Source organism: Linepithema humile, chromosome 2 (assembly GCF_040581485.1).
Source record: "Linepithema humile isolate Giens D197 chromosome 2, Lhum_UNIL_v1.0, whole genome shotgun sequence".
In the NCBI taxonomy this organism is placed as follows: Eukaryota; Metazoa; Arthropoda; class Insecta; order Hymenoptera; family Formicidae; genus Linepithema; species Linepithema humile.
The window spans coordinates 25,556,430-25,572,618 of NC_090129.1; the positions used below are offsets into that span (position 1 = coordinate 25,556,430).

General features: G+C 34.5%; 1 protein-coding gene across 7 annotated transcripts in view; it reads left to right on the forward strand.

The window, feature by feature from the left end:
• Shal (Potassium voltage-gated channel protein Shal) overlaps positions 1–16,189 on the forward strand; it is a 105,639-nt gene that overhangs the window by 37,126 nt on the left and 52,324 nt on the right. For all 7 annotated transcript variants that reach the window (XM_012359885.2, XM_012359884.2, XM_012359893.2 and 4 more), the window contains exon 3: positions 13,602–13,790. In XM_012359885.2, coding sequence (XP_012215308.1) covers positions 13,602–13,790 — 189 coding nt within the window. The remainder of the gene's footprint in view (positions 1–13,601; positions 13,791–16,189) is intronic.

The window sequence follows — 16,189 nt, forward strand, 5'->3', positions numbered from 1 at the left end:
TCGCATCAATTCTCCTTGCTGTATTTGCGCGGACAGTATGCGCTATATCGCGCGATAATAACAGCATTATTTTTCGACGAGTCACGATTAAGGCGGGGGCGGTCTCTCTTCGTCTCTTTCAACTGGGCGAAAGTTTTTAAATTTACGAGTTGCAAAGTCGCTCGCCAGAGGATTTATTTTGACGATTAAGTGCTTTACAGTTATAGCAAGTATATGTGTTGAAATTTTTCGGTCGGGCAGCTAAGCGAATCGATGACGGCGCACATAAACGTTATAAATCATCGGTATCTTAGGTACAGTTTTTCTGGAGCTATAAAGTACAGATGATTTTCTTTCCTTGAAACTGCAGGTCAGTTTTTCTTGTACGTTACTATATATATATATGTATATATTTGTTGGATTTTGTTTTAAAATATTTGCAGTTTGACATATTTGTCTAATTTATTAAATTTATTTTATTTGTAATATTTGTCAAATATTCGGTTGTTACGCATATAAAAAATGGCTGTCAACGAGTTCTTATAAATATAGAAATATTTCACAATGTATGAATTCGTCAAATCGACTATGCTATGTGTAAAATTTAATTCAAGTTAATTAAACTAGGGTTTTATTAAATTGCATAATTTATTGAATTTACTAATCACTGATGCATTGGATTTGTCAAAATTCAATGATGACATTTATCGAATTTAATAATCGTCTATTATGAAATTGTTAAAGAAAAATTTAGCAGATTGATCTAAATATGTTGTAAGATATTTTATGATTGAATATAACTCTTTGCACTCCAAGAGTTGCAGTACATATTATGTATCTCGCCGTAGCGGCGCCAGTTGAATGCATAGAATACAATTCTTCAAGTCAGAAGTGTGAATATTATCACTTTTTCTCGGTAAAAAGTTAATTTTTCAATTTTATATTAAATTTTGCAAATATTTGCCAGTAGATACAATTTCATTCGCAAAATGGATAAAATTATTAATTCAATATTTATATTGGAGCTATTAAATTTACGTTTATTAAAGTGAATAAATGTATATAGTTTATTATATGCAATATACGAAATGAATCAAGTTAAACAAAAAATATAAATTGAATAATATATATATGGAAAGGAAATCATCTTAAACAAAAATTATTTTTAATTACTAGTTATTTAGGGATTAAAATGTAACATGTAATGAAGTCGACCACAAGCTCGTTAGAAGTTAAGGTTTATTTTATTGCAAAAACCTCGCGATGAAACAGCTTAGTTGTATAAATACACTTTCAAACAGTCGTTTACCTTCAACTTCAGTTAACTTTAGACGCATAAGATTGATTTCAACACCAGTTGCCTGAAGGAAAAACCGTGTGGAAACTTGCAAAGGCTATTTCAATTTTAATGCGCGTTTTTCAATGAATATCGCAAGTTAATAGGAATTTTGTCAATTATAGTAATGCGAGTAATAAGCTGAAAGCTCTCTAAAACTGTCGAACAAGTTTTGACACATCTTATTTTGCAAGCTTACATGTAGGTACTCGATATAAATATGTACATAAGTAAAAATCGAATTTCAGACTCGTTTGCTCTTCACAAATATTATTATTTTCGCTCTCTTTTTTTCCAAATTAACTTTATTATCTTATTTAGTCTACTGACAAATTTATTTTTTCTTTATTCTTAAAATTGTAACATAATTTTGAGTATGCTGATCTTTATTCTGTTTAATTAAACCTATCTTGTTTCGCAGTTTTATATATTATTTCGCTTTTCTAACCCACATATATTTCTCGTATTTGCATATCATCCCGTTTATCTTTCACGTACGCCAAATTTTCTTTTATCTTCCGCGTACGTAAATTGACATTGTGCAACGCGCGGGTTAATCGTTTGTTTGTAAGCGGTGTGGAGATAGCAAATATCTCTATTATCCCTCGTTAGATTTCTTTTTTTTCTCATCAAAGCGCTCTCATCGTCCACCGTTTTTTCGTCCCTAGAGGCAACGACTAAAGAAAACTGGAGAGAAGGAAAACGAGAACGTGAAGTGTCAGGGTTTGTGCTAAGGGTTTGTTCCGGAAATAGATGAGGGGGATGAAGCAGGCCCTGCGAAAATCTTGACGAAACGGAGTCGGCAAAACGAGAATCATTAGCGACGACACATCAATTTTTTAGACCGCGATTTAGTGCAAACCCAGGGACGCTCGGAAATAAAAATTCAAGACTACTGGAGATAAAAGCACTATTTTTCTCACGGTTAATATATTTTTATTACGCGTTTGTAAGTAGTTTGTTTACTCTGGAAAGTTTTTGATATTATTAACGGGTAATAACTTCAGAAAATCCTTTTTCGATATTCGCTTGAACGAAAACAATCTCAAATTTATTTTCTTTTGCCTACTCGCTTTGTTTTTATCAAAATAAGATGGAGATTTGAGTTTATTGATTACAGTTAACGGTGTATCGCATCTCAAATTTAATATCTTTGTACATTCGAAATCTTCATTGAATAAACGCGCAATTAGATTTGCATTATTCCCAAGACTCTATGTTAAAAATTTGCAAAAGTGTTCTTCAATTATTCAGCAATCTTGTGATTTTTCGCGTCTGAGTCGACTGCATCACAAGTTGATAAAAATAATCATCACAATTCAATCGCACAAGTTTACGCAGGTTCAAAATACATTTCACTCGTCTTTTTGAATAAAGAGGAAGATTTTCTGACGAAATTTCTCTTGCGATACTTTTGATTCATTCGCGACGCGCGGTCAAATTGTTGACGTCATTGGCCGGCTGTCGAAGTTTATTGCGCCGCTTCTTTTTCACTAAACAAACAGTCCCGCGCGGCTGCAGCAACGGCGATCAGCGGTTATTCTTAACACAAACAATCCCGAGCGGTTTGACTACGTGGGTGCATTAATCAAGATTGGCTTGTTGGATTATTCGCTATCGAGAAAAGCTGTGGGTTTATTGAAACTTTTTATTTCTTGATCAACATAAAAATTCTTTCCATCTTTGTTTATTAGAAAATAACTGAATCGATTGAAGCTAAAAATTTCTGTTTAACTAAAATTTATCATGAGTGTCGTAGCGAAACTAGGATTAAATACTAGTTTATTCATTATAAAAAAATTGCAAGTTTAGATCTTTCTTCTAAAGATTAGGATCAAGGAAACTTTTTAAAATTTTTAAAAAGTTTTTTTTAATAAAGATTGCATGTTTGATTGAAATTAAAATTAAACATTGTATTTATTATTTAAAACGTAGAGAAAGCATAGAGAAAGTTAAATTAAGATATATTTCAATTTTTTAAATTTTATATTGCGATAAAATCAAAACTGAATGTAAAATTTTTTTTGCATAAATAATGAAAACATGTAAAGAAAAGATAGCTTAAAGAGTAATTAATTTTATATCAACCAAATGTTGTATTAGGAAAAAAATTAAACATAGAATATATAATTTAAGATATCTTAAAGTTATATTAAGTTTATACCATTAAAAAGACAATTTTCTTTAAATTAACTTAACTTTAAATTAACTGAATTAAACTTTGAAAAATAAAAAGAAAAAGAAATAGAATCGTGTTTTTTTTCAACTTTTTTTCTTGTTTCTTTATGTTTCTGATGAATCATCTCATCGATATTAATTTGCGAACGTCAATTAGTTTGAATTGCTACGTTTTATTAAAGATGTTTTATGCATGCTAGCCAAGACTAGAGATTACCGAGCATTAATTACGTCCTTGAAAAATCCGATATTAATTTTTTGCAAATGAGTGGTGCTGAGAATAGTCACGACGATGTGACGTACTGGTTCTTGCAAAAATGACCAGACAGGGGCAAAGCCGCGGCGGATCGATAGGGATAGAAATAGGGCGATCGTCAAATCAAACATTATTACTGCAATTTTCGTGCGAGGAGCGGAAGTTGATTACATTAAAGTCACATTCGTTCAAGTTCGCTCACTTATCGCCGATGAAAATGTACGAAGGAGCGCTTCTTGGTAGCACGTGATTCAACGGGTAATCTCTATTAACGCGCCTACGCGCAGCCCGCTCGAACGTGTGGGCGTTTTAGCACGCGTTAAGAACGATGATACGCGGATCCCAGAATAAAATTGCCGCTTTGATTTTCCAACCCCTCAACGATTGCGTGCGTGTGCGGAATACGCTGATATGAAGTTCGGAAAAAAAGACGTTTGCTTCTTAATAAAATGGACTTGTTTGAAATATAATTTCGTGTAATATACGAGCCGCTCAGAAGCCAAATTGATTGACCACTTTTTGCAATTTTTCCAATTTTAGTAACAAAGCACTTGATTGGTGCTTAACTTTTCATAAATAAAAAAAATTCATGAAGTTCTGTTAATTAGTTTGGCTTTTGAGCAGCTCATATAGTTGTATTTTACTGATGAAAGCTGCAAAACAGTTTGATAATGTCAACGGTTTAAAATACTATTCACTATTTGCTCTCAAAATTCTTTGCAGCTCGTTTATTTTGCAGTCGAGACATTTGAGTAAACTTTTTATTAATGTTTGATTAAACAATTTATTTTGTGGATATTATTATAATATATTTTTTAATTAAAATTAAAATTAAAATGTGGAAATGGGAATATCGAGCCCAAGCCAGATATAATTGCCGTCGAAAGTCCTCTTTATTGAGAGTCTCTAACTTCAAACGGTCTCTTTCGGTCAACAATTTGACCCTCTTTAGTGAAAAGTCCATGAAATTCGCGTAATTGAGGTCAATACTAAAAATATTAACTGTTCAAAATCTATGTTTAAACAATGAAAACTTTCTTTAACAGACTTACCTTTGAGATTGTAAGGTGTTATCGTTTAGAAAGACAGCGGATTATTGTGAGAAACAATATTCAAGTGAACTGTAAGTGGGAAAGCGGACTATTCCTTTCCGTTCCTCCTTTACAGTTTACTTGAATATTGGTTCTCAATAGTCCGCTGTCTTTCTAAACGATAACACCTTACAATCTCAAAGGTAAGTATACCTTTTTACTTTTTTAAATTTAGTTTCATTTTTACGTAAAAAGAATGGCTTAATCGATTTTGTGCAGTCGTTTAATTTATGATTTTATTTTGAATGCTTATGTGTGACAATTACGAGCACATTCGATTTTTATAACGGAACTTACGGTAATAGCAGCTATTTGATCACTCGCGTAGATAAAACTCGCCGCAAGTTTCATATCGACACATTTGAACGCGCGATGTATCGTGCAATAATACGAGTAGTGAGAAAATGGCAAATGAAACGAATAAATATGAGTGAGTTTGAGTGAATTTGATTTTATGATATTACATATATATTAAATATACATACATATATAATTTTCCAGCAAACTGCATAAATTATTGCGGTTGAATAATTAACGAGACGTCTTCGTGGCAAATGCATAATGAGTTGCAAAGCGTGTTGATAAATTTTACCTTGAAATTTCATACGTTTATCACACATACATTGATGTTGTGGTGTTCCTGAAGATGCAACAATTGTTACTTTAACATTTTTATGTACTATATTATACTCGCAACGCTAAGTGAGCAACGTTATTTCGGAATAATTACCCCGCGTTTAAGAACGGGAAGCTCCGCCAAAAAGCGCGGCGACACGTTTATGCAATACTTCTCACTATATGTCCAATAATGCAAATGCACCGATTAGTTATTCGCCGTGCGGGTTAATTATAAGCGGCGGGCCAAAACGAAGAGCTCGACAAGAAATTTGGGGCGGTGCTTCCAGTCGGCAGTGTGAATTATCGTGGAGCTTCCGCGTTGTCGCAGCTTTAATTAATTACCAATGTTATGTACGTAGGCGGTAATTAGAAACGCACTGCCGCGGATATTAACGCAAATGGGAATCATCAATAACTGGGCCGACGAACGGATGTGCGCGAGACGCGATGTAAATAACTAGCCTTAATTTTTTGGTACGGACGTACGGAAAGTTACGATAAATAGATACTTGGCTCAAAGTGGACGGAGTATCTTTAATGAATCGTGGTGAATGAAGCCAGGATTATATTAGGTCAAGATTTCGACATTAAAGGGAGCGGTACATTTTTTTAATGCATTCTATTTTGTTAATAATTTTTAATTTAAATAATTTAAAATTATAAATTGATATAAAATTTATACTTTTCAAATTTGTGTTTTTTAAATTAAACTACAAACTAAATTTACATTGAAACTGCAAAGATGCAAAGCTAAGTAATAGTTTTTGACAATAAATATATTTTTAGATAAAAAAATGATATGGTCTTTTGCGAATTACTGTTATATTTGCTGAATATCTAATCAAGACTATTGTAGATGTTGTATTTGCGATTTTATCTGAATCATTTTGAATCATTTATCTAATGTGTTCTCTAATACGATTTGCACGATTTGTAGTATATTTAATATTTCAAAGGTATTCGTTCATTTAAATCGTTAATGGATGGAATATCAAAGGAAGGATTCAGCAAATGTAGTTTCCAATCTCCAACGTGCTTTACTATACAATTGTCGCAACGATTAATTAATAGTGGTATAATTTGTGTGTCTATTTGAATATCACGTTTAATACATGCGTATCATGTGACGTCAAAATTTGAATCAATAACTCAGAGATATAAAATTTATAAAAGTAGTCAAAGTGTCAATCTCTATATATTAAAAACTATTACAATGTATCTTTTTCGTAAATTATTGTATAACTTCTTTGTAATATATCTTGTAGAATATCTTATAATTATCTAATTATTAATAGTTATAATAATGCCATTTCAATAGATCAATTGCAGTTATTATAGTGATAATTTTTTCACATTAATAGCCGTTATGATTCGAAATTAATCACAGCGGCCGGATTGACTGATAAATTATCGAGTGCAGCATGTAGTGAATGATCAGACAGTCAGCGCAGCTATGCAACATTAATTGATAACGCGTAATTAGTGTGTGCTTTCACACGAAATCGCTTCGATCGAATGTTCCGATCGAGTTTGAGCAATATTAGTCGATGGTGGGCGTGACTGGTCTGCGGCACAGTTGAGTACAATTCTTTTACTTTCTTGCGTCGACGATATTCGCGGTTTCTGCCAATGGCGAAATTACGGCTGCATTCGATATTTTCGAAGATAATACCGAAATGCGGTTCCAGCATAGTGTCGATGTTTTTATTTCCTAACGATGGACATTTCCTCTGGAAACGAGACAATACTTGTGAGAAATATTCTTGGCGCGTGCTATCATGAGAAAATTTCATGGGAATTTTATGCTACATTGGAATAGAAATTGCAAAAGCAGTGAGTAACATGACACTTTTCGGTTTTTCTTTTCTTTTAAATCGAAGTAATATATGAGGCGGCGTAACATAATAGTATTCCTCTACCTCATTAATCTTATGTTTTTGCCTTCGTGTGTCTTGGAATAAAATTTATATTTCCCATTACATAATATAGTATAATGAAGCATTTTATCTTAGCATAACTGTATCGTAACTTTTTTAATATTTATTTTTGCTTAAAATATTTCATATTTCTCTTTTTTTTTAGAAATCCATTTAACTCTGTTAATTATTCTAAATTATTATATAATTCTATATAAAATCGTAAAACTGCAATAAGTATAAATTGAAAAACAGGAATTGAATTACGTATTTTTAGTAAAATGGATTTTATAAAGTTTTCACAATAAGCTTTAATATTCACGTTTTTCTATATAAATATTTATGCACTTATTAATTGATAATTTTGTTGTAAAAAAGCTTTTATCAAAATTTAATGTTTATTATTATAAGCAAGAAACATTTGTTTTTAGAAACTGTCCTCGTTTGTGTCTCTAAAAGAAATTGTGTCGACTTTGTCCGTTTCGTTTATAGACATCGTTGACATAAATTCCGCCGGTTACTGGCACTTTAACGAAAATTTTCGAATTTGGTTGGGTAATAAAGCGTGAACACACACCGCGAATACACGCGATGACCCTCGCGTGGTATTCGACGATTAATTCCGGCCACGAGTCGACGATAAGAAAAGAGTATACGCGATCGTTACCAATTGCGAGCTTGCCGTTTAATCCGCCTAAGTTAATTAGGCGAACTAAAGCGAAATAACGCGGGTCACGGACGAAAGAAGGGTCGACCAAAGACTTTCGCGTTTTTTTCAAGAAAGCCCATCGCTCGCGATGTGCTACGCAAGACCTACTTTCTCAGGTTTTTCTGAGAACGGCAAAAGTAGTCTTCAAAATTACGTTTTTTTTTTCCTTTGAAGAGGAGGAATAGGGAGGTGCGGCGAAGAAGATACTTTTTAGATTTTACCAGGCGAGCTTCAATGAGTGCATTGCAAATCCCGCAAAACAGAATTTTCCTAAGAGCGAAGTTTGTCTGACGTTTATGCGGGCGAGCTTAAAAATTTTCGCAGATTTACGAACTCGACCTCCTTTTCGAGTGTCTTAAATTTGCAGTTAAACAAGTTTTCGTATTCTCGTCTTCATGGTTTTGTAGAATTCTCTCATTTAGATGTTTTTATTATCGCAGTTTTAAATCAGAATTTACCGATTTCGAAAGAACTAATTGGGCGATTGCTCGTGCAAAACGGGCGATGCGTTCAGGAACGGACATTCGCCGTCACAGTTGCCGGCGCGACACAGTTTTCCAGTTTATTATAATTACACCGGATCGTCGAGCACTTTTTTAATCGCTCTGACTGTCGCGCGAACATGTAATATTGTTATCGCTCTCGCTTTTGTTTTGCGCACGCGTCTATTTAGCGACTAGCTATTCGAATGTTCGATTGTGTCCGCCTTGGGCTGTGTGAAACCACTGCGAGCTGTAGATACGTTTCAGCCGAACTTCTACTTTCTCTCGTTTCGCAAGCGATACCACGTCGGCGGGTTGAATGCATTCGCGAATCTATGTAACTTCCGGCGGGGACGCCGCCAGACGCTGATAACCCTTTCGTGGTTTCGAAACGTAAAAGCCTCTTCGGAAAGACACATGTTTGCAATGTAAGAACGATAAGGAAATTAACCGACTTCATCGTTGTTGATAGGATGTTTCTTTTGAGCAACATGTTTACCTTTGCGTGTTTCCAAATTATTTTTTATATTTCTGAATTGTTTTCTCTATTTTCTCAATTAATCTTTATAAAAATGTGATTGAAAATATTGTTTAATAGAATTATTCTTTTAATGTAGTTTTGCGCGTTTTTTCTATCTTTCTTTTTCTCGCTCTCTAATATTTTATATTAATTTAAACAATATAATGGATTTATAAAAAGTTACGTGTGTTTAAACGAGTACTTTTTATCTTTTATAAGAGTCGGTTATGCGATACGCGAGAAACTTAAAACGTGTTGTTATTGGTTATCGATGTATTAATGTATTAATTAATACATTGATTATAATTGTAAAACTTAATTAATACATTAAATACTTGATTAATACACGATAGCGAAAAGCAGCCTTTGCATAACTAATGTGATACAACATGTGGCCGTGTAATTTCGGTAAGAACTGTAGCAAGTTTGCATGCAAATTGGGAAATGGTCATTATGAAGCGGTTGATTAGTTACGCGAAGTCTGTCAAGCATGCCATTCGGAATCTGTTCGATACAACATGCGTCAATATGCATTATTTGTGACGTCTATTGTGGTGCAGCATTTCGCCCTCGCTATGCAATCGCAATTTACATTCTAAATTTAGTTACATCGTGAAAATGAATACAGTTATATCAAATTGACTTTTCAGCTTTAAAAATTATTACTTTTTATTCTTCGTGGAAAAAAAAAGCGATAATATTTACGATTAAAAACTAAATTGCACACATGCGACATATTAGAGCGTATATAAATAATATCGTGATATTTACTTGAACTTTATTTAAGCTCATCATCACCGGCACAAATACCGGAAATATTCAGTGAACCCGAAACGTTCCACGCCGCGCTTCATCGTACGTGAAACAACGTCGCTACGGATCTCATCATGCGTCCCGAGCGCTTGATCTCGCTCGCTTTACGGCGCTTTTATTGCGACTTCATAAAGCTGCGCTCAATCACAGCTGGCGACGATTCGTTGGCGTTGTCAAATCTCGCTACCACTCGACGACGACGCCGTCGTCTTCGTCGTCGTGATCATCGTCGTGATCATCGTCGTCACCGTCGTCGCCGGTGACGTGACAGTAAAGCGTAGTTAAAGCCGCAGCTGATGCACCGGAGGACGGCTTCCTGACGCTTCGCAGACGCCTTGATCCGTAACGACGTAAACATCCGCGGGTGTCGAGCGAAATGCACGTCGCGGAAAATCGCGGCGGTAACTCTGGCCGGAATTGCACCGCGCGAAAATATACCGAGGCGAACGTAAATCGGCAGCTGGGCTTCTGTTCCGCGCGGCGACCTTGCAGCTTTGCACCTTGGTACTCTGCATTTATCGCAAGTTTGCGATAAGCGAAGAGCTTGCAGTTCATAATCTCGGAGCGAATTTAGCATGAAAGACGGCTGTTTGGACTGGCGAAGTTGCCGAACTTAGGGCGACGGAATTAGACACATATAATCGTCCCATTATGCGGTTCATTTAGCGTAAAATACAACCATCTCGATTGGCCGCGATAGAGTTGGATCTTTAGATATTTGCAGCGAAATGAGAATATCTGAGATATTTTTCGCTAAGTTTGCGACAAAAATACATATTTTCAGGTCATACAAATTTATTTACAATTAGTGCTAAATGCGTGATAAAAATATTTGTATTCTACTGATCTAGATATTTCAAAAATAGCAAAAAGCTTTCGTTTTTGGTGTTAAAACTGTCATCAACATTTATTAATTTATGTGAAATTGATAAACATGAATGCAAAATGTCATAATATTGAATACTTTACATGTTTTCTGTGTTGATGTATAATACTTTATCTGAAATGTGTTCTACAAAATAACACACGAGTTTTTTCTTCAATTCTACATGGAACATAACTTCTATTTGCAAAAGTAATCCCAGATTGGAAGCATAAATTCGTTTGGCAGAAAGGCAGTTTAATTCCTTGTGTCCATATCTTTATCGACTGAAACAAATTCTTCGATCCTCTTAGTCGCCACGAGTACGCTTTTACCCCTCCCCCCTTTTTTTTTAACAAAAATAGAACCGATAGAAACACTGAGCCCTTTCAATCTCTAATCAGCCGATTAATGGTAGCTATCGATATCTTTCACAAAAATATACACGAGCGTTCGGAGAATCTCAAGAGCGACTTATCTCGTTATATTTTCATAATGATTGCGCATTGCAGTTCAAGATGTGGACATTGAATTAATGCTTATTGCCGCCTGTTGCAATTTCCGCAATCGCACAGTGCAAGTTGTGAAAGTTACAAAATTAGCGCGGTCGATACGTGACCGCTTGGACTTTGTCGTTAATCCTCGTTTGCGGGTGGAAAAGAGTGCGCCGAGAGTTTATTCGCGGTCTAATCGCGTGAAATTGCAGAAATTCCGATATTATTCCATTATTTCAAAACTCTCGCGAGGCAATGTGTCCGACAGACAGCTTAATGCTCGGTTCATGTTCCTATTATTATATTAGCTATCTATTTCTTGAAAAATGAAGTTTTATCAATAATTATACGACATTTGAAACCAACATGTTATTAATTCTAGACAGGATTGCGTGACAGTCGACCGCATGATGGATAAGAGCAAGATTCATTTAGATCTATAATAAAATTTCATTTCTACGTCTTGCTGACAAGTTTTTCGATTGGATTTTGATTGTCTATAATTGATTAAAAATTGTGACTATTTATAACCCGTTCTTTCTTTTTCTAAAAAAATTTTTAACAATATTTTCTCAACGCACGTGTACTGATATATACGAATGTAATTACATACAGAGATATTTGAAATTGAATGTTAAAATAAGACAATGAGAAAAGTTGTGTCAAAATCTTACTATGAAAAAAATTGAAATGATGAAAGATTTTAATAGATACTTTGTTAAATGTTGAGTCAATTTCTTAGCAAGTAGGAAGTTCAGAAAAAAGGATAGATGCATAAGCTGGAATTTAAGGACCCTGTTGTTTAAGCTGCTGCTTTTTTATTATTTTGAAGCACCAAGAAAAGATTATCTCGTAAAGATTAAGCAACACGAGTTAAAGAAATTATTATTTGCGTGCGCTGGTCGCGCGCAGATTTCTTCCTGCATAAAATAGCGCGGTACTTGTTGCAGGTCGACCGTAAGAAAAAAGAAATATTATACACGTGGTTGTATGCAGCGTCAATAAGGTTGCATAAGGTCGTTTATTTATAAAGGCGCTTAGAAAAATACAGGGCGGAAAGAACCGCGTTTATTTATAGTTCTTAGCTTGTCCGGGATTATAAATAAATGATTTGATGTATTTCAACTGTGCTAGCAATATTACTTGCCATAACTTAAAGTTTACGAGCTCTGTTGGTTTTCACTTTGCGTTCTGCTGATATGTTTCTACTTATTCATGAATAAAGAAGCGGAAGAGGAGAGTGGATGAGGGATGGCTATATGTTGTATTCTAAAGTTATCAAAAAGTGAAGAAAAAAATGTAATGATAATGGGACTTAACGTTACACATACTGTATTAATCTGTAAATACAATCTTTATTGATAGCATCATTAAATTTTATTAGATTAGGTTGTAGCTTTAATTTTTTTTAAACGAAAGCGAAACTGAATCTTCAGCATTTTTGTGATATTTTTAATTATCGTGTATGTGTTATATCCATCAAAATATAAATTTTCCATGACGCTTAAATTTTTACTTTTGTCTAATCATATTTTTAATTAAGTCTAATTATCAAATCATTAAACAAATATTCATAAAAAAATACAAAAATCAAAGATAAAATATCGGTATTTCATGATTACGTTAAAATAGTAGGATGTGGCATCTCTTTCGTGTTGTTGAAATAATGAATATAATTTATTTCAATTTTCTAAAAATGCTACATAAGTGACGAGAATAAGAAGCAAGAGAATAAAGCGATGAGGATAAAAAGCGAAGATAAAGTGTATATACAGAATAGGGAAATGATGGTATATATTTATTGAGAGTAGCTTAATTTACATAAAATTTTCATAAACGCTTCTTATCTTCTTGTAAATAAATGCAAGGTGAGAAGCTGAAAAGTTTTGCGGTTCACTTAAGGCGCCAACATGAAGACACCAAGATCCATTGAAAGCGAATCTCTCTGAGAAGGGTCCTTTTCACCGGCAGGAATTTACGTAAAATATTTACGACAGCGAAATTCGCCCATTTGTCAACCGAAGGCTTTCCGTGCGGCGTAAAATGGAGATTTAAGGAGGCACGATGAAGTCCGCGCCCCATGTATCACAGCGCCAAGATAAAAGTTTATTTTGGCTTTAGCAGAAATTTATCCCTGGTGAACATAGTGAGAAACCGTGCATACTTCATCATGAGCTAATGCAAACGCTTGTATACATGTGTCCCACGGCGCGACAACACTTACTTATCTTAAGCAACTGCGCGCGTCTTCATAATTAAAATTAAACTATGCTAATTTCTAGCTTTATATTTAGATCTCGTGAAAAGAGTAGAGGAATAATGAACTTTTCTTTTTTTCGTGTTGCAGAAAGCCAGATTGGCGCGTATAAGAATCGCGAAGGCGTCGAGCGGCGCCGCCTTCGTAAGCAAAAAGAAGGCTGCGGAGGCGCGTTTGGCCGCTCAGGAGAGCGGACTGCAGCTGGAGGAGTACTGCAAGGAGGAAGATATCTTCGAGTTGCAGCATCATCACCTACTTCGTTGCTTGGAGAAGACAACGGTAAGTGTCGACATCTCTGTCTGATAACAGCCGCATGCCGCGCATTCGCGAAGGAATTCTAGTGTTCCTTTAGTCCCCGCTTGTCAGCTTTAAAGCTACTTTAAAGCCCTTAAAATTCCATTGATAAATTAACTTCCACGCACAGAGAATGAACTTTATCTTCAATATCTCAGTTTCACAATAAAACGCGGAACTTGGGTGGTGTCTTTCCTTCTCTCGCTGGACACGGTTCACGAAATAACAGTTTGACTTTTTAATAAAAGATTTTCTTTTTAAATGTTGCATGTTAGTTTAATAAAATATCATAATACAATTATATAGATAGTACGATAAGTGCTCTTTTTGCAACATTATTTTCAAACATGAGATTATATTAAAAAAGAAGGAAAATTGCCTTATCCGAAAAAGAATTAAGGCAAAATAGAAGTAACACTGATAATTTATATAACGATGATGAACTAGTTTTATTCTTTATGAAATAAGTATTGTGAAAAGGAGAACAACACTAACAAAATTCGAAAACGTTTATTTCGTAAAAAGATAAAGATTGTTTTGCTATCATTATATAGGTTTTTTTCGATATTCCGCGCGAAAACTTCTCAACCGTTGTAACGAAGATAAATTAACTAAGGAAGCGATAATTAATTATTCATGAAAGTGGCGTCCTCTCGTCGTGGACGACGACAAACTCGCACAAAAACGCGGTCTATTTTGAGCGTTCTTTATTAATCTTACGCGGAGAGCGACAAAGTAACTGTATCGTCGCGAATACAATGTCGGCACTTCCGCTTTTCGCGCCAGGAATTCAATAAGCATCTCGCCTCGAAAATCCGGCAGTCTGTTTCGCGAGTATTGCGCGTGAGTACCGGAGTAATTTGAATAAACCCCCGCCGTCGCCCAGTGGTTGTCTAATTTTAGCCCGGCGTGAGGTTGGCTGGTTGTGCGAGAGAAGGTTGCCTCGTGCAGGGTTGTAGTTACTATCGAACCTGAATACTCACGAACCAGTCCTCGTTTACGGAATCGCTGCTACAGAAATGTGCTATTGTGAGGTCGTACATACGTGGGGTGTCACACAAGTTCCGGACTTTCTCTCATAAAATATTAAGGCTAAAAGCCAAAAGAATGAAGTATAATCATAAGATGTGAACATTAGGGAATAAAGTAGGACATGGAGGAAAAGATAAGAATACGAAATGGGATTTGATACTCACACGTGATACTGTGTTATTTTTATTTTTGGAGAAAAATATAGGAATGATGTAGTAATCTACATAATTCATGTTTATATTACTGGAGCACATAAAAGAAAATTTAATGGGTGTAGTTTATAATAATTTGTATCATTCTTTGTGGCTAAGAATATATTTTGTATTTTATATTTTTATTCTTTTTTCTTACATTACTACGCGACAAGGTGAAAATCGTATAAAAATTATAGAAAAGAGAAGCGATTGACAAAATAAAAGGAAAAAATATTGCAAAATTTTGCAAAAGAAGTAATAGGAATTTCAAATAAATTTTGCAGAAAAATTTTGCATTCGTAAAAGAATTTGCAGTCGCGGAAAAACTTTCCGATATATTCCGTTTGTGTGCGCTTTCGCATGCATAGAAATGTATATAGACTTATGCGATTAAATCAACCGCGACATATATGACGCGCACATCGAAGAGATTATAAATACGCGTCGCGGTTTATATGACGACTATGATGGCTGTGCTGGTTGTGTAACCTATGCGGGAGGGAGAAATTAGTTTATTACGCTAGAGGACTAGGGCTTGCGACGTTGCAGGATATACAGGGTGATACGGGTCGCCACGTACATAGCCTGATACACCGAGGTCGACGTGCACGGTATTTTAGGATGGGAAACGGGTCGGCTTTTAGATAATACATAGAAGATTACGACAAATTCCTGTTAATTCATATCATTGACTTCAGCAGTTTCATCTTACAACTAGATTCAGAATATTCTCATTTGATTTCGTGCAAAAACTTTACATAAATATGAAAAAAATATACATTATTTCTATTTAATATAATTTCAGCATTAAATGTCTATTCAATATAATTTTAAATTAAAAATTTTAGAATTACAGTGCTTTTAGGAAGATAGTCAATCGCGAAGAAATCTGTACTTTTTTTATTCTATTTTGTTCCACTTCTATTTCAAGCTGTTACATTTTTTATTTTTTATTTTATTTTTATGATTTTTGTTCGATTTTATGTTAGAAGCCAAAATTGTAATTCTGTGAAAATTTAAAACAATATCTTGAATAAGGATTATTATCATAAATTGATGATTTGTTCTCGTTCTGTCTTAAAAATATTTAGTTTTAAAATGACCACACACAAAATAACGGTATTAATCAAAAATAACAAAATTTTACTGCAGCAAGTG